Source organism: Siphateles boraxobius, unplaced genomic scaffold (genome assembly GCF_051911475.1).
Source record: "Siphateles boraxobius isolate OS27281-9 unplaced genomic scaffold, OSU_SipBor_1 131, whole genome shotgun sequence".
Classification (NCBI taxonomy): domain Eukaryota; kingdom Metazoa; phylum Chordata; class Actinopteri; order Cypriniformes; family Leuciscidae; genus Siphateles; species Siphateles boraxobius.
The window spans coordinates 382,501-407,324 of record NW_027508735.1 but is presented as its reverse complement, the minus strand read 5'-3'; the positions used below and the strand labels follow the sequence as shown (position 1 = coordinate 407,324).

The window sequence follows — 24,824 nt, the reverse complement described above, 5'->3', positions numbered from 1 at the left end:
TGGCAAAGGTTTTATAGACCACTTGATTCAAGTGTGCATGAATGGATACACATGAGCCTCTTTCACACAGAGATTCCGGAAAATACACGGATAATGCATCCCGGGATCGTTTGATTTTGGTTCATTCACACTGCCAGTGATTTTCCGGAATCTGTGTGTGAGTTCTTTAAAAAAAAAAAAAATGTTTATTATACAAAATCTGAATACAACAAAATGGCACAAAACAGTTATTATACTAAAAAATACATACGTGGAAGGCTCAACACAAGTAAAGATTAAAAATATATATTTTTTAAAAACAGATTATACAATTTTAATGCTACTCGATTTTCCATTTTAGAGAGGGAATCTGAGAAGTATTTTAATTTGTTTCTGAACATAATAAACAAAGATGGGGATTTAAAAAATCTACACATATGTATAAAGTATATTGCCAATATCATAATGTTATTATTCAAATCAAATAACCTACAGCAATCATTGGTTATCCCATATATTATCTGTGTGTGCGTTCAACAACACATCCCGTATAGACACGTGACGTCAGGATGTGATGTGAAACGTACGCGTCGAACGTTCTCAGCTTCAATCAGTGTGATTCCTCAGATTTAATCCACTGGAGTTCACTGGTTATGTTAGTGTATCAAACACTCAGAAATAGGTATTTATTGCCTATTAAATTACATTTGATCTCTTCTATATTTAGCTTTGCTCATATTAAGATGCCTACTGTCAGCTTTTACAGAATTATCCACTAAAAGGGTAAAATAAATATGTTGCATAGTTCATATTCCAGGCTCATCTGCTATATAGTATACTTGATCAATAAGCTTTAAAGTGAATCTGATATTTTAATATCACTGTTTCAGGCATTTTAAGTTTTTTTTTTCCTCTCACTGTTTTCTCACTTAAAGTCCGTCTGTGTTGAAATCAAGCTTTTAAATGTTGTTTATTTGTCTATGTGGTGTAATCCATGTGTAAATTCATAAGTCGACAGCATTGCTGAGTATTTTCTCCTTAAAACTGCAGTGAACCAAAGACAGTCTCAAAAACACGCTTTGAAATCGCTGGTGTTTCTGACGTCACAAACTACCTTGTAACCAATCAGATCAACGTGTGATCGTCAACCAGTGGATCTGTGAGTGAGTGAGTGAGTGGAGGCGGGGCTCATTTGCATATTCATAGAAACGCGCATACTAAATGAGGCAAGGGTGTCGAGTTACATTATTAAGGCATGAAGACATTTTTTTCAAGGATTTTTTTAAAAAATATGTCATTTTGGTGATCAAAGATGAATTTTAAGGGATAAAATGATATTGCATATTGCGATTGAAATCTTCTTTTGACAGCTGATCCACATGTTGTTGGTTTAAAACTGATGTAAACCTGACAGATCTACAGAAACAGTATTACGAGGCTCCTGACCTTCTCTCCTCCCTTGACCTTCAGAGAGACGTTCTTCAGCACCAGGTCCAGTCCTTCTCGATATCTCACGCTATAATCCACAAACTCCACGTTTCCCTCGGGAGGCCAGTCTGGCGGCGGGCGCTTGTCCTGCACGACCCATGGAGCCTGTGGAAACCAGTTTAATACCATACATCACATGAGCTCAGAATAAACTGCAAACATGATGATCTTCCTCAGTGTTTCTGTCTTGTTTTCCAGCACAAACATCTAAACATTCATAAATCATATGTGTGTGTCCCCACAAGGACAGTAAAATTTGAGATTCCCTACTTTGTAAGGACTTTTTGCTGGGCCTCACAAGGAAAATTGATTAATAAACATAATAAATAAAGTTTTGTGTGGTTGGTAGGTTTAAGGGTCGGGTTAGTGTGTGTGTTTTTTTGTTTTTGTGATTTATGAGGACAGAAATTTGTATAATGACATGGTTATTAAAACGTATATTACTTTTATAACGTTAAAATATCTTACATCAAATGAGCTCTTGCTGTCGGTGATCAGAATAAACAGCAAGGGGAAGGAAAGCCAAACAATGGACCTAAACAAATGAGTAATAACTTCTATGCGGTGCGTATTACATTGATGACGGTAATAAGTGTGTAAATTACACAGGTGTATGCTTGGTAACACATGACACTGATGAAGGGTCGAACTCAAAACGTTTTGCACACCTTGCACTTTTTTGTACTTTATTTGTGGCCTCTGGACAATAAAAACCTGTGAGCTTTTTTGGCCTATATTCGTGTAAGGATCTTTTTTCAGAATAAACTGCAAACATTATGTTTTTCCTCAGTGTTTATGTCCTGTTTTCCAGCACAAATATCTAAACATTCATAAGATACATTTATTTGAAAAGCAAACTGACTGAAGATATAAGGAAAAAGTGAGTTTATGATTAAAACAAGAACAAATTACTGTCAATGGGGTAAAAAAAACTGTTATTTACTTATTTCTTACTTAGTTACTAGTTATTTATTTTTGTGGCGGCTGATATTCATTTAACATTAATATGGAAGGAGATGCTTTTTACATATTAGACCTTGAGGATGAATGTAAACATGTATGTTTGTTTGTTCACAATTAAACTCTACAGAGTCGCTGCATTTTAATTTAGGGCCCCATGAAATTCATTTGAATTTTCCCTAAATTCAGTGTTTTCCATTTTATTTATTCTGCGTTTAATGATTTAAGACAATTTTATATACATTTTAACAATTTAATTAAACTTCTAAAATGTAATCAAATTGAAATATAACAATTAATTTACAACAAAACATTGAATTTTTATGTTCTGGCAAATAAGATGATGCACAACAGAACTATATAAATTTAAAACATGGATGAAAAAATATTTTATAATTTGTTGTGTGATATTCCTTAGAAATATTATTATTACTTTGAGAAGTATATTTTAGTATAAAGCTGTGATATATTTTCTGTCATAATTTCTTCACGTTAAACCAGACTTTTATTTTGACGTTTTCTCGTGAAGATCTTTGAGTTTCAGTTTCCGACAGTAGTTTTTCTGAAATTAAACAGTGAAAAGCTTGTGAAGTGACTCCCAGAGCAGCTCTGGAGATTTCCTACTTAATTACTAGTTTTCTCAAACTACCGTCAAAGAGTAAAGTAAATTCTAGAGCATTTTTTACTGTTTCAACATCATTTTCACAGTGCTGGGAAAAAGCGGACCAGATTTCATGCTGATAATAGAGAGCAAATAAATTAATCAAAAAAAAAATTTCTTAAGAAAACGAGTGTGTGTTTGTTGTACTGTACCTCAGTCGGTGTTTCTGAATACTCCTTCACTCTTTCCACTGCTACTATGTTGCTCTCAAGGTCAGAGGTCATCCTCACCATCCAGTTTAGGGACATAGTGACCTATACAGAAGAAGTAAGAAGTGTTGTTGCAGAATACAGGTGCTTATAGTGAAAATAATTTCATAATCTTTCTTTATATTAAATGTGGCATTGCATACTGCAAATATTGTTGTCTCTGTAATAAATTGCTTATGCTTGTCTATAGTAAGTCACTTTGGATAAAAGCATCTGCTAAATGTATACAGAAGTGTGGAATTGAAAGAGTCTCGTCTGCTCATCAAAGCTGCATTTATTTAATCAAAAATACAGTACAATTTTTTAAGTATTATTACAATGTAAATCAGCTGTTTTCTATGTGAATATATAGTCAAATGTATTTTATTCCTGTGATGAAAGCTGAATTTTCAGCATCATTACTCCAGTCTTCAGTGTCACATGATCCTTCAGAAATCAGTATAATATGATGATTTGATGCTCAAGAAACATTTATGATTATTGTCAATGTTGAAAAAAAGTGAAATTAAAGACATTTATAATGTAAATTATAAAATTATTTCAAAAACATATTTTTATAGAATTTTTTTTTTTAATGATCAGTTTCCACTGTTTTCAACATTGATAATAATATTAATTAGAAGAACCATTATTAATATTTGAGCAACAAATCAGCATATTAGAATGATTTCTGAAGGTTCATGTGATATAAAATTGTACAATATTTCAGAATATTCCTGATTTTACTGTATTTTTATCAAATAAATGCAGCATTGCTTAGAAGAGACTTCTTTTAAAAACATTAAACAATACATATTTATTGTTTATTGCTTAAATATCTCCCCTAGGTATTTAAGTTAATGTATGTCATTTGTGTAAATTATGGAAGCTTGTCTCCGTCACAGAATAAAAAATAAAAAAGGTAATTGCGACTTTTTATCTCACAATTCTGACTTTTTTTCTCACAGTTGCGTGATATAAAGTCAGAATTGCATGATATAAAGTCACAATTGTGTGTTATAAAGTTGCAATTATTTTTTTAAATGTTTTATACTGTGGCGGAAACAAGCTTCCATAATAAATGCATCATGAGATGTAGTTAAAATGAAAAATAAATGTTTGCATGATAAATAGTATGAATACACTAATGTTACAGCTACAGATGAACACTATTATATGAAGTACAGTAGTCAACATTTGAAGTGGATTAAAAAAGGTCATCCTAAGACAAGAATGAGTATTGTTCAAAATTCATGTATAACTTTGATGAAAGGTTTTAATCCGCTTCAAATGTTGACAACTGTATTACTCGTTAGCATGAAGGAGCACATGTGTGATTATAACACATAGTGTACATTGGTGATTCATACTGCAAACATTTCTCATTATTACATGAATAGTGATTATAATAGATAAAGAGTGTGTACCTGTAGAGCGTAGGACACTGACAGACCCACCAAACCAGGACTCAGTTTATCCTTCCCGACCGCAGCGAACAGAGCAGCAAACAACACAATACAGTTCCCGATAAACTCGATCCGAACCCCCAACCACCTGTTTCGCATCCAAACAAAACACTGTTACGACTGAGCGACATTCCCCACAAAAGCCAGTAAAGAATGGAAGACGCTGGGAAAATCTGCATGCATCCGAACGACTGTGTGTTATAAAGTCAGAATTGCGAGATATAAAGTCAGAATTGCGTGTTATAAAGTCAGAATTGTGATATAAAGTCAGAATTGTGAGATATAAAGTCAGAATTGCGTGATATAAAGTCAGAATTGTGAGATATAAAGTCAGAACTGTGAGATATAAAGTCAGAATTGTGAGTTATAAAGTCAGAATTGTGAGATATAAAGTCAGAACTGTGAGATATAAAGTCAGAATTGTGAGATATAAAGTCAGAACTGTGAGATATAAAGTCAGAATTGTGAGTTATAAAGTCAGAATTGTGAGTTATAAAGTCAGAATTTTGAGATAAAAAGTCAGAATTGCGAGATATAAAGTCAGAATTGCGAGATATAAAGTCAGAACTGTGAGATATAAAGTCAGAATTGTGAGTTATAAAGTCAGAATTGTGAGATATAAAGTCAGAATTGCGTGTTATAAAGTCAGAATTGCGAGATATAAAGTCAGAATTGCGTGTTATAAAGTCAGAATTGCGAGATATAAAGTCAGAATTGTGAGATATAAAGTCAGAATTGCGAGATATAAAGTCAGAATTGCGCATTATAAAGTCAGAATTGCGAGATATAAAGTCAGAATTGCGTGTTATAAAGTCAGAATTGCGAGATATAAAGTCAGAATTGTGAGTTATAAAGTCAGAATTGTGAGATATAAAGTCAGAATTGCGTGATATAAAGTCAGAATTGTGAGATATAAAGTCAGAATTGTGTGATATAAAGTCAGAATTGTGAGTTATAAAGTCAGAATTGTGAGATATAAAGTCAGAATTGTGTGATATAAAGTCAGAATTGTGAGTTATAAAGTCAGAATTGTGAGATATAGTCAGAATTGTGAGTTATAAAGTCTGAATTGTGAGATATAAAGTCAGAATTGTGAGATATAAAGTCAGAATTGTGTGATATAAAGTCAGAATTGTGAGTTATAAAGTCAGAATTGTGAGATATAAAGTCAGAATTGCGTGTTATAAAGTCAGAATTGTGTGATATAAAGTCAGAATTGTGAGATATAAAGTCAGAATTGCGTGATATAAAGTCAGAATTGTGAGTTATAAAGTCAGAATTGTGAGATATAAAGTCAGAATTGTGTGATATAAAGTCAGAACTGCGAGATATAAAGTCAGAATTATGAGATATAAGGTCAGAATTGTGAGATATAAAGTCAGAATTGTGATATAAAGTCAGAATTATGAGATATAAAGTCAGAATTATGAGATATAAAGTCAGAATTATGAGATATAAAGTCAGAATTGTGAGATATAAAGTCAGAATTATGAGATATAAAGGCAGAATTGCGAGAAATAAAGTCAGAATTACGTGATATAAAGGCGCAATTGTTATAAAGTCAGAATTATGAGATATAAATTTGCAATTATTATAAAGTCAGATTTGCGTGATATAAAGTCACAATTGCGTGTTATAAAGTCAGAATTATGAGATATAAAGTCAGAATTATGAGATATAAAGTCAGAATTATGAGATATAAAGTCAGAATTGCGTGATATAAAGTCAGAATTATGAGATATAAAGTCAGAATTATGAGATATAAAGTCAGAATTATGAGATATAAAGTCAGAATTATGAGATATAAAGTCAGAATTGCGAGATATAAAGTCAGAATTGCGTATTATAAAGTCAGAATTGCGTGTTATAAAGTCAGAATTATGAGATATAAAGTCAGAATTATGAGATATAAAGTCAGAATTATGAGATATAAAGTCAGAATTGCGTGATATAAAGTCGCAATTGTTATAAAGTCAGAATTATGAGATATAAACTCGCAATTGCGTGTTATAAAGTCGCAATTGTTAAATAATTAAAGTTGCGATTGGAAAATCTTCATGCATCCATACGAGTGTGAGCGAGACCGAACCAACCTGTTGGACACGATACCCGGGTAGTAACTCTTTTGGTTCTCATCCACTTTCATATCGCTCATGAGAACGAAGGCACCGTGGCGCCCGTACGCGCGGATCACGCTAGTGCCCGTGATGGTCTCCGAAAAATGAGAATATATCGGAGACCTACTGACAGACTCCAGTCGCTTAAGCTGACGAGACGTGGCCACATAAAACCTCTACGGAGGAAAAAACATGCTATTACACAAACAAACAGCAGGAATATTACATATTTATACAAGCATGAATGAGTGAGGATTCAGAAAACTTTTTTCTTTGCTATAAAATCCTTGCTCTGTCAAAGTCTTTTATTTAGGCAAAATTTTAAAATGCTTTAAAATTAACAAGATAATATTGCAGGTTTGTCTGAACTCTAGGAATGTTTGGTCAGTTTACTACTAACTAAGAGACTATTTATAATAATACTATTTATATGAAGAGAAAATGTCTGATCAAGATAAATGTGAAATATTTCATGGTGGCCTTGAGCTTCTTCATAATTTTATATATTTTCTCAACAAAAAAAATCGTATACATTGTTTAAAAGTTTGGGGTCGGTGAGATTTTTTTATTTTTGAAAGAGTCTCTTCTGCTCACCAAAGCTTCATTTAATTTGATCAAAAATACAGTAAAAACAGTAAAATATTATTGTAATGTAAATCAGCTGTTTTCTATGTGAATATATAGTAAAGTGTAATTTATTCCTGTGATCAAAGCTGAATTTTCAGCATCATTACTCCAGTCTTCAGTGTCACATGATCCTTCAGAAATCACTATAATATGATGATTTGATGCTCAAGAAACATTTATGATTATTATCAGTGTCGAAAACAGTTCATATTTTTGTGGAAACTGTGATATATTTTATTTTTTAGGATTCTTTGATGAATAGAAAGTTCAAAAGATCAGCATTAATTTGACATAGAATCGTTTGTAACATTATAAATGTCTTTACTGTCACTTTTGAACAATTAAGTCTGAATGCAATTATCAAAATTCTTCTGACTATCAAATATCGCAAACTATAATAAACTGTATGTGATTCTAGTTAATCCGCGCATTCCTTCATTGAGACAAACCGTTTTAAACCTGTTCAATCTTTAATTTAGTTAACTTAGTTTCACGAATCCTCACCATTAAGCACTTTTGATCAAACAATAATATATATATATATTTAAAAATACCATTCACATTAAGGGATCAAATATAAATGGGAATCAAACGCTATCATAATGTTGTAGTGTTTGGTTTGGCTTTCTGCATTTCTGAATATATAAACATCAATATGAATCTATAAGAATGCATGTGATATTTCGGCTGCATGCGCACAGAAAACACAGAGCATTTCAGAAAGCCATGCAAAGAAGAGGAGGAATTACAGTAAATCAGGAGAGATGCAAGACCAAGTTACAGTTATGCAACGAGAGATTGGAGGTTTAGTGCCGATGAGTTGAGACCAAAATCAGCTCTTCACGACACTAGATAGAGGCCCATAAACATATGAAACACTATCATAAAAACACCATTATCAATATTAAACAGTGTTACAAATCCCACTACTTGTAATTAGCATCTGAACTGTTAAAGAAGAACTTAACACTACATTGTTAATAGTCTTAATATTATTAGATAATAAACAGCGGAGCTCACCACCAAACACACTTCTTATATGGATTATTATTTTACATATGCCAGTTCTTCCATTAAAATAGATCCATGCCAGGTATGAGTTAAAAGTCTACAGTCTGTTACGCGCGCTTGCATTAGTACTGATGAAAAGATGACATTCACACAGCAAAACACTTCAAAACTTCATCTTCTACTCTACTGTAACTCTACTGTAACTCTACTGTGAAACGCTGTTCTTTACCCACCTTTATTATGTAGACTTTTAATTACATTGTATTATCCATACAGGCGGATATACAGCATACAAGCACATTCATATAATTAATAATAATACGTTATTGCAATAATTTATTAAATTAAATAATTATTATTATTATTAATGTTATAATTACTTCCACTATTATCATTGATATTGTTAACCAAAATATTATCAGTAATAATAATAATAATGTATTGTACTACTTTATTAAATGATATATAGATATATGTAATAATAATAATAAACATTAGAATTATTATTAGTCATTTAATACATTTTATTTTATTGTAATAATTTAAATCATATAATAATTATTATCATTATTATTAGTAGTATACTTAAGCATGAAGTTTATAAAATAATGTAATAAATTATTGCATTAAATTATTATTGTTGTAGTGAATAATAATAAATGATTGCAAAACTAAAGATCATCATCATAATACTCACAATCATATTAATAATTTATTAAAATATATAAAATATTATTATAATCAAAATATTATTATTAGTAGTAGTAGTAGCAGCAGTATTATATAATTTAACAAATTATTGCGATAATGTATTACTATTATTATTAATTTCTTGCAGTATTATATTATTTTAGATATTAATTCAACAATTTATTAAATTATATATATATATATATAAATATATATATATATATTTTTTTTTAATCAAATTATTAATACTATTAATATTAGTAGCAGTAGTATTTTCTTTAATAAATAATTGCAATAATTTATTACCACTATTGTTGTTGTTGCTGCTGTTGTCAATAATAATAAAATGGTATTTAAATTATATAATTACATTAAAATATTAAATTATATAATAATTATTGTTATCAATATTATTATTATCAGCAGTAGTAGTAGTATATAATTGAATTAATTATTGCAAAAATGAATTATTATTATTATTACTTTTTCTCAAATGATTAATAATTCAATATAAAACAGAAGGACTGTATTCTGTTCCTGTGCGTTTGGGTAAAGAACAGCATCAGTTCAGTGAGTCGAGTCTCTCCGTTCGTTCACCAGAGTCTCGACTCCCTGAACGCACCAAAACCCAATGACCAAACCACACGGTGTAAAAACTACAACACTACGACAGTGATAATACAGAACATCAACACATGTTAGCATGCTGTATTAATGAGTTAGCAGACTTGTTCCTATTTACCTGGACCCACCAATAGAACAGCATTAACGGCACTATGACTATGAGGAACATAGGGGTGAGGACAGAGCAAACGAGCAGCACATTTACTGTGTACCAGAAAGTGCGCATCCAGATATCAATATTGTCTGGAATGAGCGAGTCTATAGTGTCCACGTCTTTGCTGAAGCGGTTCAGGACCCGGCCTGAGGGAGTGGCCTGGAAAAAGGCCTGTGGTGCCCTCAGGATGGCCTGGAGCATGTGCAGGTGTGTGTGGCGGGCCGCCTTCAGTGTGCTGTACGCCCGGCACAGTAAAGCGTTGGCCAGAATCAGCACACCTGCGCACAACGACACACACAACGAGGAAGAGGAGGGTTAGTCGGGTTTAGCCCTCACTCGTCTGATTCACACTGGCTCGTCAGACAGGCTACTGGGGCTGGGCTTCCACGCCAGTTTCACCATTACATTACATTTCAGTTTTCATTCACTTCCGATTTTGATTCAAAAGCTTGTGATTTGATTTAATTCCGATTTTGATTCACAAGTTTGAGATTTGATTCAATTCAGATTTTGATTCACAAGCTTGCGATTTGATTCAATTCCGATTTTGATTCACAAGTTTGCGATTTGATTCAATTCTGATTTTGATTCACAAGGTTGTGATTTGATTTGATTCAATTCCGATTTTGATTCACAAGTTTGAGATTTGATTCAATTCCGATTTTGATTCACAAGTTTGCGATTTGATTTGATTCCGATTTTAATTCACAAGTTTGCGATTTGATTCAATTCCGATTTTGATTCACAAGTTTGCGATTTGATTAAATTCCGATTTTGATTCACAAGTTTGAGATTTGACTCAATTCCGATTATGATTCACAAGTTTGCGATTTGATTTGATTCCGATTTTAATTCACAAGTTTGCGATTTGATTAAATTCCGATTTTGATTCACAAGTTTGCGATTTGATTCAATTCTGATTTTGATTCACAAGCTTGCGATTTGATTCAATTCCGATTTTGATTCACAAGTTTGAGATTTGTTTCAATTCCGATTTTGATTCACAAGTTTGCGACTTGATTTAATTCCGATTTTGATTCACAAGTTTGAGATTTGATTAAATTCTGATTTTGATTCACAAGCTTGCGATTTGATTCAATTCCGATTTTGATTCACTAGTTTGAGATTTGTTTCAATTGCGATTTTGATTCACAAGTTTGCGATTTGATTCAATTCTGATTTTGATTCACAAGGTTGAGATTTGATTCAATTCCGATTTTGATTCACAAGTTTGCGATTTGATTTGATTCCGACTTTAATTCACAAGTTTGCGATTTGATTCAATTCCGATTTTGATTCACAAGTTTGCGATTTGATTCAATTCTGATTTTGATTCACAAGCTTGCGATTTGATTCAATTCCGATTTTGATTCACAAGTTTGAGATTTGTTTCAATTCCGATTTTGATTCACAAGTTTGCGATTTGATTCAATTCTGATTTTGATTCACAACCTTGCGATTTGATTCAATTCTGATTTTGATTCACAAGGTTGAGATTTGTTTAAAAAATTCCGATTTTGATTCACAAGTTTGTGATTTGATTTGATTCAATTCCGATTTTGATTCACAAGTTTGAGATTTGACTCAATTCCGATTTTGATTCACAAGGTTGTGATTTGATTTGATTCAATTCCGATTTTGATTCACAATATGAGATTTGATTCAATTCCGATTTTGATTCACAAGTTTGCGATTTGATTTGATTCCGATTTTAATTCACAAGTTTGCGATTTGATTCAATTCCGATTTTGATTCACAAGTTTGCGATTTGATTTGATTCAATTCCGATTTTGATTCACAAGTTTGAGATTTGACTCAATTCCGATTTTGATTCACAAGTTTGCGATTTGATTTGATTCCGATTTTAATTCACAAGTTTGCGATTTGATTAAATTCCGATTTTGATTCACAAGTTTGCGATTTTATTCAATTCTGATTTTGATTCACAAGCTTGCGATTTGATTCAATTCCGATTTTGATTCACAAGTTTGAGATTTGTTTCAATTCCGATTTTGATTCACAAGTTTGCGATTTGATTCAATTCTGATTTTGATTCACAACCTTGCGATTTGATTCAATTCTGATTTTGATTCACAAGGTTGAGATTTGTTTAAAAAATTCCGATTTTGATTCACAAGTTTGTGATTTGATTTGATTCAAATCCGATTTTGATTCACAAGTTTGAGATTTGATTCAATTCCGATTTTGATTCACAAGTTTGCGATTTGATTCAATTCTGATTTTGATTCACAACCTTGCGATTTGATTAAATTCCGATTTTGATTCACAAGTTTGTGATTTGATTCAATTCCGATTTTGATTCAAAAGCTTGCGATTTGATTCAATTCCGATTTTGATTCACAAGTTTGCGATTTGATTCGATTCCGATTTTAATTCACAAGTTTGAGATTCGATTCACTTTCGATTTCGATTCACGAGCATGTGATTCGATTCAATTCCGTTTTTAATTTTCCGTTCTGATTTTCTGATTCACTTTTGATTTCGATTCACGAACATGTAATTCGACTTATTTCCGATTTTGATTCACAAGTTTGCGATTCAATTCACTTCCGATTTTGATTCACAAGCATGTGATTCGATTCAATTCCGTGTTTAATTCACAGGCTTGCAATCCGATTAAATTCCCATTTTGATTCACAAGCTTACAATTTATTTAAATTGCAGTTTCGATTTACAAGCTCAAATTCCTATTTCAATTCACAAGTTTGATTTTGATTCACTTCCGATTCCACTTCCACTTCCTTTCAATTTCGATTTGATATCGATTCATTTGGATATTTTTCAGGTACAGTACGTACATTTTTTCTCAAGCAAAAAAAATCTCTGTCAGCTAAAGCTGTACGCTGTATAATCATATATTGACTATATATCCTGTCTACAGTTATTTCTACTCTATCGCGTTTATGGTCGTCGAATGGCTTGTTTTGACGTTATTGTCCTCCAGCTGTTTTATTGACGTCTTTCCGCGGTTAAACACTGATTGATGGATTATGATTGATGATGATTTCAGTAAGTTGTTCTGTTTCTTTCATCATTCCTTCTGATGTTCATTGGTGTTTATTTGCTGCTGTAACTAGTAGTGAAGAAGAAGAGATGATCGGTTCATCTGTCACACATTAAAGAGACACAAACACACATTTATTGCTTGCATATTTCATGATGAAAGAGAATTTGAAAGCAGAGACTTCGTTTCTTATCAAAGCACAAAGATTATTGAATGGCAGCCGCTACATATAATGGTTTGCACACAAAGACCAATCTAAGAATCAATATTGGTTAATCAAAATGAGAATCGAGAACTCAATATTGTAACCCAGCCCTGCAGTCTGCGTGTGTGACGCCACTACTGGAGAAATACTGAAACTGAACTGTGTATGCATACACACACACACACACATCTGGGAGAGAAACACACTCAATTCAAATGCAGGAACTGATAACAATATAATGTAATATAAGCATCTGCCAAACGCATAAATGTGAAAGACACAACACTGATTTGTTGTTTGATTTCATTCTCTGCCAGTGTTTATGATTCTCAGATATGAACATTGACGAGGCTCCTCAAAAACATCCATCAAATTTATAAAAACAAAAAGATTTTACATTATACTATATACAATTAGATCTCAAAGCTCAGACACACTACCGTTCAAAAGTTTGGGGTTTTATAAAAAAAAGGAATAAATTATTACTTTTATTCATCAAGGACGCATTAAATTGATCAAAAGTGACATTTATAATGATTATAATGACAATTATTCCGAACTTTTGACCGGTAATGTAATTTAATTTTTTCAAGAATTTGATGAGAAATCCTTTGAGATCATATTGAAATCTCTGTCTTTTGATTGCAGACATTATTGAGATCTAATCTGAAATATGAGATAATACCGGGATCTCAAGATAAACATCTGTTTCAGAGCAACAACTGAAATATCAGAAATATCTAATTTGAGAACTATAGATAATAACTCGACTAAAGCTCTGCTCTCAACTACAGATGCACCATTTAATAACTCAAAATTATTGGAAATAAGTTCAATAATCATCATCAGCGCTAACAGAAAAGCAGGATGATTTAAACACAAACCATGAGAGTCCCTGTGTGTGTGTGCATGTGTGTGTTTGTGTGATGGTTTGTGCTCCTGAATGAGTGTAAGAGTAAAAACACACGAGCAACAGGAAGTGGGCAGGAGAAACAGGAAGTGAGCAGTCGCACAAGACAAGGCTTCGCTCACACTGCGAGAAAATCTGTGTGTTTGACTCGTTCACTGTCACACACATTATCTATTTAATATTCAAAACATGATGTTTCTGTCTTGTTCTCCAGGACAAATATCTAAACATTCTTAAATTAAGCTCTTAAAAAAAAGCAAAATGACTGAAGATATTGAGTCAAAATTTAAGCTTAAAACAAGAAAAATATCTGCTAATGGGGTTAGAAAAATAATCTTAATCCAAAGGGAAAAAAAGATTATGACAGCATATATTGGCATAGATACAGTTTTAAAATAAATATCTTGATTTAAGAATGTATAGATATTCTTACTGAAAAACAAGCTGCATAGGAGCTGTATACATACAATATAATAAAACCAAACATAAAAGTAAAAAGTAAATGTATCCTGATTTAAAAACGTTTAGATATTTGTGCTGGGAACCAAGACAGAAATACTGATTAAGAAAATCATATTTTGTAGAGAATAAGCAAACATGAGCATAATGCACACTTTAAATTAGGTTACATAAACTTTGCTCTTGTTACCAAAACAAATGTGCACTAGATAAAAAAAAAAGCTAGATATCTGAAGTGACCGTTCAGACTGGAACAAATAAAAACAAGAATTATCACATTTAAATTGTGCAAAAAACTAAATGCATATTGAAAAAAAGTCTGATTTTCCCGAGAGCCTGAACGAAGCCATATAGACTCATGCAAAAGAGGAGAGGAATAAATCGGATGAGGTTTAGACGTCTTTGCACATGCTCAGGAGAAATGAAATGTTAAGGACCTCCCGGACGCGTCCAGAATCTGCAATAAAAGGGAGAAAATACCTGAACAAAGAAGTAAATCAAGGCCAGAGGGCCAATGACCAGAGCGAATATGGGTGTGCTGCAAATGATAACAATCATGGTGGACACGGAGGCAAAGAAGGTGCCCAGGAACATGAGCACTGTGGAGGGAAGGACCTCGTCGATCACGTAAATGTCCTTGGAGAAGCGGTTGATGATCCGGCCTATGGGAGTCGTGTCAAAGAAAGACTGAGGCGTGTGAAACTTGTTGTCCAGCAGGGCCTGGTGAAGCTTGCGGGAGCCCTGGATTTTCCCCATTGCCAGAGTAAAGGAGGAAAACATGACCAGGACGCCTGTGTTAGAGAGACCAGAGGAGGAGGAGACGTCACTACACACACACACACACACAGACACACACACCTACAAGGGGCACCAGAGGAGGAGAGAGCGTCACTATACACACACAAACACAGACACATACACACACATACACACACACCTACAGGGGGCGCCAGAGGAGGAGGAGAGTGTCACTATAGACACACACACACACACACATACACACACACACATACACACACACCTAGAGGGGGCGCCAGAGGAGGAGGAGAGCGTCACTATACACACACACACACATACACACACACACACATACACACACACCTACAGGGGCGCCAGAGGAGGAGGAGAGCGTCACTATACACACAAACACACACACACACACACACACACACACACACACACACACCTACAGGGGGCGCCAGAGGAGGAGGAGAGCGTCACTATACACACACACACACACATGCACACACACACACACATGCCTACAGGGGGCGCCAGAGGAGGAGGAGACGTCACTATACACACACACACCTACATGTGGCACGAGAGGAGGAGGAGAGCGTCACTACACACACACACACACACACACACATGCCTACAGGGGGCGCCAGAGGAGGAGGATACGTCACTATACACACACACACACACCTACATGTGGCACCAGAGGAGGAGGAGAGCGTCACTACACACACACACACACACACACACACACACGCCTACAGAGGGCGCCAGAGGAGGAGGAGACGTCACTATACACACATACACACACACACACCTACATGTGGCACCAGAGGAGGAGGAGAGCGTCACTATACACACACACACACACCTACAGGGGGCGCCAGAGGAGGAGGAGAGCGTCAGTATACACACACACACACCTACATGTGGCACCAGAGGAGGAGGAGAGTGTCACTACACACACACACACACCTACAGGGGGCGCCAGAGGAGGAGGAGAGCGTCAGTATACACACACACACACACACACCTACATGTGGCACCAGAGGAGGAGGAGAGCGTCAGTATACACACACACACACACACACACACACACACACACACACCTACATGTGGCACCAGAGGAGGAGGAGAGCGTCACTACACACACACAAACACCTACAGGGGGCGCCAGAGGAGGAGGAGAGCGTCACTACACACACACACACACACACACACCTACAGGGGGCGCCAGAGGAGGAGGAGAGTGTCACTATACACACACACACACACCTAAAGGGGGCGCCAGAGGAGGAGGAGAGCGTCGCTATAGACACACACACACACACACACCTACAGGGGGCGCCAGAGGAGGAGGAGAGCGTCACTATACACACACACACACACATGCCTTCAGAGGGCGCCAGAGGAGGAGGAGACGTCACTATGCACACACACACACACACACACCTACATGTGGCACCAGAGGAGGAGGAGAGCGTCACTATACACACACACACACACCTACAGGGGGCGCCAGAGCAGGAGGAGAGTGTCACTACACACACACACACACCTACAGGGGGCGCCAGAGGAGGAGGAGAGTGTCACTATACACACACACACACACACACACACACCTAAAGGGGGCGCCAGAGGAGGAGGAGAGCGTCGCTATAGACACACACACACACACACATCTACAGGGGGCGCCAGAGGAGGAGGAGAGCGTCACTATACACACACACACACACACACACACACACACACCTACAGGGGGCGCCAGAGGAGGAGGAGAGCGTCACTATACACACACACACACACACACCTACAGGGGGCGCCAGAGGAGGAGGAGAGCGTCACTATACACACACACACACACACACCTACAGGGGGCGCCAGAGGAGGAGGAGAGCGTCACTATACACACACACACACACACACACACACACCTACAGGGGGCGCCAGAGGAGGAGGAGAGCGTCACTATACACACACACACACACACACCTAAAGGGGGCGCCAGAGGAGGAGGAGAGCGTCACTATACACACACACACACACACACCTACAGGGGGCGCCAGAGCAGGAGAGCACAATCCTCTCACACACACACACACACCTACAGGGGGCGCCAGAGGAGGAGGAGAGCGTCACTATACACACACACACACACACACCTACAGGGGGCGCCAGAGGAGGAGGAGAGCGTCACTATACACACACACACACACACACCTACAGGGGGCGCCAGAGCAGGAGAGCACAATCCTCTCACACACACACACAAAACTCACTTGTTTTTCAAGGAAAAGGAGAGATTTGAGAGATCTTCCTGTATCAAAGTGCAAAGTCATGTGATTCCAGTTTCATTATCAGTGTTTCGAAGTGTTTCAATGTCTCTGTGAACCCTATATATGACTTTACCTGATTGCATATCAGTTTAAACATTTGTATAATAACGAGTTGTGGTTATTGGCCTGATTAGCCAAGCTCTCCATAAAGCAAGCTGTATGATTAAATAAAATAACACATATTTATATTTTATTATCCCTCATATGTTTACTCCAGTGAAACAGCATGTGTGTTTGGAATGAAGTGATGCGAGGTTTGTGTCAGTCAGTGTGTATTGTGTGGTTGATCACATGACCGCACCTTGAGAAATGCCCAGCGCTGCGTAAACGCCGACCCTCATCTCCACGCGCGCCTGCGTCCGGTTGAGCTGCGCGTCGTTCGTCCAGTCGCTGAGCCAGAAGTTTGCTCCGATCGCAGCGGCGCTCTGACAGCCGTACAGGAAGCAGATGAAGAGCGACAGCAGCGGCCCGACAGCCTTCATGTACTCCCAGTACACCTTCAGCTTCACCTACACACACACACACACACACACAAAAATTAACAAAGACAAAATGTATTATATTAATAAAGTTGGGGGGAAAATCTGTCAAAATGGGTACTATAAATAATAATAATAATAATAATAATAATAAAATATTTTCTTTCTTGCAATAATTATATATAATATGGAGCTTTGGTTATTTTATAGCAAAAAAAAGAGAAATTAACAAAGGCAAAGTTAAAAATCCGTTATGATTGGTAAAAAAAAATTTTCATATAATAAACATTTTATAATATTGATGTTTGGTTATTTTATAGCAAATAAAATAAATAAATGAACAAAGAAAATAATTATTGTTTTAAAATTAAAATAGAAAAATAGCCCTAATGATGGGTACTATAATTTTTAAAATAGTTTTTCTTTATTTTTTCTTTACATTAACAGGGTTGATTGTGAGAAGTATCTAAAACTGGATGCTTTCCCGCACTTAAGCTAAAGATGTTTATCTGACACATGTAATTCTTGTTACATATAGCTTCAGTCTCCAGCAATCCTGCATCTGCTGAAAGTGCCTGAGATGGTTAATGTGTTCCAGACGAGGGCAGTCAAGAGTCACACACCCGACCGGTCACACACACACACACACACAAACACACACACACACACGTCCTGTCTCAGTGGTCTCCGTCTGGATCAGCTTGTTCTCCTTCTTTCACACACACACACATACACACACACACACACACACACACACACACACACACACACACACACACACACACACACACACACACACACACACACACACACACACTCACCCGCCCGGTCTCAGTGGTCTCCGCCTGGATCAGCTTGTTCTCCTTCTTCTCCTCCTGCTCCACCGGTGGCTCTGAGTGTTTTCTCTCACTGAAGCGCCGGCGACGGGACATTTTCTTCGGGTTCTCCGGGTCATTCGACATGATGCTGATCTGCCTGTGAGCGACAGAACAACACTGATATATATACTGTAATCTCAGACCACACACACACACACACACACTGATCTGCCTGTGAGCAACAGAAGAACAATCAAGTGTAGCGTAAATTCTGGCAGGTCACGTTAGTCAAGCTCGCATCAGTGACTCTCAGCTGATCCTCTACCTATAGGAATACGACGTCTATCACTGTATGCATATATAAGCTCCTTCAGGAGTTTCTCATGAGATAATTACCCTCCCCATCTCCTTTCATCTCCCATGAGATAATTACCCTCCTCCCTCCCCATCTCCTCTCGTTTCCCATGAGATAATTACCCTCCTCCCTCCCCATCTCCTCTCGTTTCCCATGAGATAATTACCCTCCTCCCTCCCCATCTCCTCTCGTTTCTCATGAGATAATTACCCTCCTCCTTCCCCAGCTCCTCTCATTTCTCATGAGATAATTACCCTCCTCCCTCCCCAGCTCCTCTCGTTTCTCATGAGATAATTACCCTCCTCCCTCCCTAGCTCCTCTCATTCCTCATGAGATAATTACCCTCCTCCCTCCCTAGCTCCTCTCATTCCTCATGAGATAATTACCCTCCTCCCTCCCCAGCTCCTCTCGTTTCCCATGAGATAATTACCCTCCTCCCTCCCCAGCTCCTCTCGTTTCTCATGAGATAATTACCCTCCTCCCTCCCTAGCTCCTCTCATTCCTCATGAGATAATTACCCTCCTCCTTCCCCAGCTCCTCTCGTTTCTCATGAGATAATTACCCTCCTCCCTCCCTAGCTCCTCTCGTTTCTCATGAGATAATTACCCTCCTCCCTCCCCAGCTCCTCTCGTTTCTCATGAGATAATTACCCTCCTCCCTCCCTAGCTCCTCTCATTCCTCATGAGATAATTACCCTCCTCCTTCCCCAGCTCCTCTCATTTCTCATGAGATAATTACCCTCCTCCCTCCCCAGCTCCTCTCGTTTCTCATGAGATAATTACCCTCCTCCCTCCCTAGCTCCTCTCATTCCTCATGAGATAATTACCCTCCTCCCTCCCCAGCTCCTCTCGTTTCCCATGAGATAATTACCCTCCTCCCTCCCCAGCTCCTCTCGTTTCTCATGAGATAATTACCCTCCTCCCTCCCTAGCTCCTCTCATTCCTCATGAGATAATTACCCTCCTCCTTCCCCAGCTCCTCTCGTTTCTCATGAGATAATTACCCTCCTCCCTCCCCAGCTCCTCTCGTTTCCCATGAGATAATTACCCTCCTCCCTCCCCAGCTCCTCTCGTTTCTCATGAGATAATTACCCTCCTCCCTCCCTAGCTCCTCTCATTCCTCATGAGATAATTACCCTCCTCCTTCCCCAGCTCCTCTCGTTTCTCATGAGATAATTACCCTCCTCCCTCCCTAGCTCCTCTCGTTTCCCATGAGATAATTACCCTCCTCCCTCCCCAGCTCCTCTCGTTTCTCATGAGATAATTACCCTCCTCCCTCCCTAGCTCCTCTCATTCCTCATGAGATAATTACCCTCCTCCCTCCCCAGCTCCTCTCGTTTCCCATGAGATAATTACCCTCCTCCCTCCCCAGCTCCTCTCGTTTCTCATAAGATAATTACCCTCCTCCCTCCCTAGCTCCTCTCATTCCTCATGAGATAATTACCCTCCTCCCTCCCCAGCTCCTCTCGTTTCTCATGAGATAATTACCCTCCTCCCTCCCTAGCTCCTCTCATTCCTCATGAGATAATTACCCTCCTCCCTCCCCAGCTCCTCTCGTTTCCCATGAGATAATTACCCTCCTCCTTCCCCAGCTCCTCTCGTTTCTCATGAGATAATTACCCTCCTCCTTCCCCAGCTCCTCTCGTTTCTCATGAGATAATTACCCTCCTCCTTCCCCAGCTCCTCTCATTTCTCATGAGATAATTACCCTCCTCCTTCCCCAGCTCCTCTCGTTTCTCATGAGATAATTATCCTCCTCCTTCCCCAGCTCCTCTCGTTTCTCATGAGATAATTACCCTCCTCCTTCCCCAGCTCCTCTCATTTCTCATGAGATAATTACCCTCCTCCTTCCCCAGCTCCTCTCGTTTCTCATGAGATAATTACCCTCCCTCCTCCCCAGCTCCTCTCATTCCTCAGGAGATAATTACCCTCCTCCCTCCCCAGCTCCTCTCGTTTCTCATGAGATAATTACCCTCCTCCCTCCCCAGCTCCTCTCATTCCTCATGAGATAATTACCCTCCTCCTTCCCCAGCTCCTCTCGTTTCTCATGAGATAATTACCCTCCCCCCTCCCCAGCTCCTCTCATTCCTCAGGAGATAATTACCCTCCTCCCTCCCCAGCTCCTCTCGTTTCTCATGAGATAATTACCCTCCTCCTTCCCCAGCTCCCCTCGTTTCTCAAAAGATAATTACCCTCCTCCCTCCCCAGCTCCTCTCGTTTCTCATGAGATAATTACCCTCCTCCCTCCCCAGCTCCTCTCATTCCTCATGAGATAATTACCCTCCTCCCTCCCCAGCTCCTCTCATTTCTCAGGAGATAATTACCCTTCTCCCTCCACAGCTCCTCTCGTTTCTCATGAGATAATTACCCTCCTCCCTCCCCAGCTCCTCTCGTTTCTCATGAGATAATTACCCTCCTCCTTCCCCAGCTCCCCTCGTTTCTCATAAGATAATTACCCTCCTCCCTCCCCAGCTCCTCTCATTTCTCAGGAGATAATTACCCTCCTCCCTCCCCATCTCCTCTCGTTTCTCATGAGATAATTACCCTCCTCCCTCCACAGCTCCTCTCGTTTCTCATGAGATAATTACCCTCCTCCCTCCCCAGCTCCTCTCGTTTCTCAGGAGATAATTACCCTCCTCCCTCCCCATCTCCTCTCGTTTCTCATGAGATAATTACCCTCCTCCCTCCCCAGCTCCTCTCGTTTCCCATGAAATAATTACTCTCCTCCCTCCCCAGCTCCTCTCGTTTCTCATAAGATAATTACCCTCCTCCCTCCCCATCTCCTCTCGTTTCTCATGAGATAATTACCCTCCTCCTTCCCCAGCTCCCCTCGTTTCTCATAAGATAATTACCCTCCTCCCTCCCCAGCTCCTCTCATTTCTCATGAGATAATTACCCTCCTCCCTCCCCAGCTCCTCTCGTTTCTCATGAAATAATTACTCTCCTCCCTCCCCAGCTCCTCTCGTTTCTCATAAGATAATTACCCTCCTCCCTCCCCATCTCCTCTCGTTTCTCATGAGATAATTACCCTCCTCCCTCCACAGCTCCTCTCGTTTCTCATGAGATAATTACCCTCCTCCCTCCCCAGCTCTCTCGTTTCTCATGAGATAATTACCCTCCTCCCTCCCCAGCTCCTCTCGTTTCTCATAAGATAATTACCCTCCTCCCTCCCCAGCTCTCTCGTTTCCCATGAGATAATTACCCTCCTCCCTCCCCAGCTCCTCTCGTTTCCCATGAGATAATTACCCTCCTCCCTCCCCATCTCCCCTCGTTTCTCATAAGATAATTACCCTCCTCCCTCCCCAGCTCCTCTCGTTTCCCATGAGATAATTACCCTCCTCCCTGCCCTGGTCCTCTCGTTTCTCAGGAGATACTTACCCTCCTCCCTCCCCAGCTCCTCTCGTTTCCCATGAGATAATTACCCTCCTCCCTCCCCATCTCCTCTCGTTTCTCATAAGATAATTACCCTCTCCCTCCCCAGGTCCTCTCGTTTCTCAGGAGATAATTACCCTCCTCCCACCCAACTCTCTCGTTTCCAATCAGATAATTACCCTCCTCCCTCCCCAGGTCCTCTCGTTTCTCAGGAGATAATTACCCTCCTCCCTCCCCAGGTCCTCTCGTTTCTCAGGAGATAATTACCCTCCTCCCTGCCCAGCTCTCTCGTTTCCAATGAGATAATTACCCTCCTGCCTCCCCAGCTCCTCTCGTTTCCCATGAGATAATTACCCTCCTGCCTCCCCAGCTCCTCTCGTTTCTCATGAGATAATTACCCTCCTCCCTCCCCAGCTCCTCTCGTTTCCCATGAGATAATTACCCTCCTCCCTCCCCAGCTCCTCTCGTTTCCCATGAGATAATTACCCTCCTCCCTCCCCAGCTCCTCTCGTTTCCCATGAGATAATTACCCTCCTCCCTCCCCAGCTCCTCTCGTTTCTCAGGAGATAATTACCCTCCTCCCTCCCCAGCTCCTCTCGTTTCCCATGAGATAATTACCCTCCTGCCTCCCCAGCTCTTCTCGTTTCTCATGAGATAATTACCCTCCTCCCTCCCCAGCTCCTCTCGTTTCCCATGAGATAATTACCCTCCTCCCTCCCCAGCTCCTCTCGTTTCCCATGAGATAATTACCCTCCTCCCTCCCCAGCTCCTCTCGTTTCCCATGAGATAATTACCCTCCTCCCTCCCCAGCTCCTCTCGTTTCTCAGGAGATAATTACCTTCCTCCCTCCCCAGTTCCTCTCGTTTCCCATGAGATAATTACCCTCCTCCCTCCCCAGCTCCTCTCGTTTCCCATGAGATAATTACCCTCCTCCCTCCCCAGCTCCTCTCGTTTCTCAGGAGATAATTACCCTCCTCCCTCCCCAGCTCCTCTCGTTTCCCATGAGATAATTACCCTCCTCCCTCCCCAGCTCCTCTCGTTTCCCATGAGATAATTACCCTCCTCCTTCCCCAGCTCCTCTCGTTTCTCAGGAGATAATTACCCTCCTCCCTCCCCAGCTCCTCTCGTTTCCCATGAGATAATTACCCTCCTCCCTCCCCAGCTCCTCTCGTTTCTCAGGAGATAATTACCCTCCTTCATTCCCAGCTCCTCTGATATATATCAATGATATCTACAATACATTGATGTTGGTTCTGTTCTGTTTACCCTAAAGAGGGTTATTGCTGCTCTTATCCATGCTAGGCTAACCAGAACAGAACCATACCGCCAATCTAAACTATATGCTAATTGTCAATTGTATTTGACTATTATGCTCCTGACAGAAATGACATGTGGTTTAATTCAAATTCAACTGCTTGATTATCGTAAAAACTAGTGGTACTGACAAAACTGATATATAAACCTTAATCTCAGACCACACACACACACACACACACACACACACACACACACACACACGGACACACACAGACACACACAGACACACACAGACACACACAGACACACACACAGACACACACACAGACACACACACACACACAAACACACACACACACACACACACACACACACACACACACACACACACACACACACACACACACACACACACACACACACACACTGATCTGCCTGTGAGGGACAGAAGAACACTGATATATAAACTGAAATGATATGGATAGAATTAAGACACACACACACACACACACACACACACACCATATTTTCAGACCACACACACACGCCTGTTAGGGACAGAAGAATACTGATATATAAACTCTATTGATATGGATGATTTTAAGATTTAAAATTTTGGATTATTATTTTGAATATTTTTAACCCCCTGAAGATTATTATCTTCCTCTTTAAAGTAACAGTCTCTTGTATTCAAAAATTTTCATTCAACGCTATTTTTAATCTGGAAAAGGAAGGCTAGTCTAATTTAGTGAATGTTATATATTTTTAATACATTTTTATATAAAATGCATACTCATCTATATGATTAAAATAATCAATAAAGCACCCAGATTAAGCTACGGTGCCGCTACAGTTACTGACTCCATCACGGCTTTATTAATATTCAACTGGATGTGATATTAAGCGG

General features: G+C 38.8%; 1 protein-coding gene across 5 annotated transcripts in view; it reads right to left on the bottom strand.

Moving 5' to 3' along the window:
• Positions 1-24,824, bottom strand: part of LOC143737934 (ATP-binding cassette sub-family C member 3-like) — a 138,869-nt gene that overhangs the window by 13,588 nt on the left and 100,457 nt on the right. Inside the window, exons 21-28 of one of the 5 annotated variants that reach the window (XR_013203779.1) lie at positions 18,939-19,092; positions 17,940-18,147; positions 15,045-15,355; positions 10,024-10,243; positions 6,836-7,035; positions 4,704-4,830; positions 3,241-3,342; positions 1,426-1,572 (exon numbers count right to left, since the gene is read on the bottom strand). Coding sequence is in view for 3 of the 5 variants with exons in the window: in XM_077229736.1 (XP_077085851.1) it covers positions 1,426-1,572; positions 3,241-3,342; positions 4,704-4,830; positions 6,836-7,035; positions 9,930-10,243; positions 17,940-18,147; positions 18,939-19,092 (1,252 nt within the window). In the remaining 2 variants the exon portion in view is untranslated. Of the gene's footprint in view, positions 1-1,425; positions 1,573-3,240; positions 3,343-4,703; positions 4,831-6,835; positions 7,036-9,929; positions 10,244-15,044; positions 15,356-17,939; positions 18,148-18,938; positions 19,093-24,824 lie in introns of all 5 variants that reach the window. The other 4 variants (XM_077229738.1, XR_013203780.1, XM_077229737.1 and 1 more) reach the window with 4 other exon arrangements.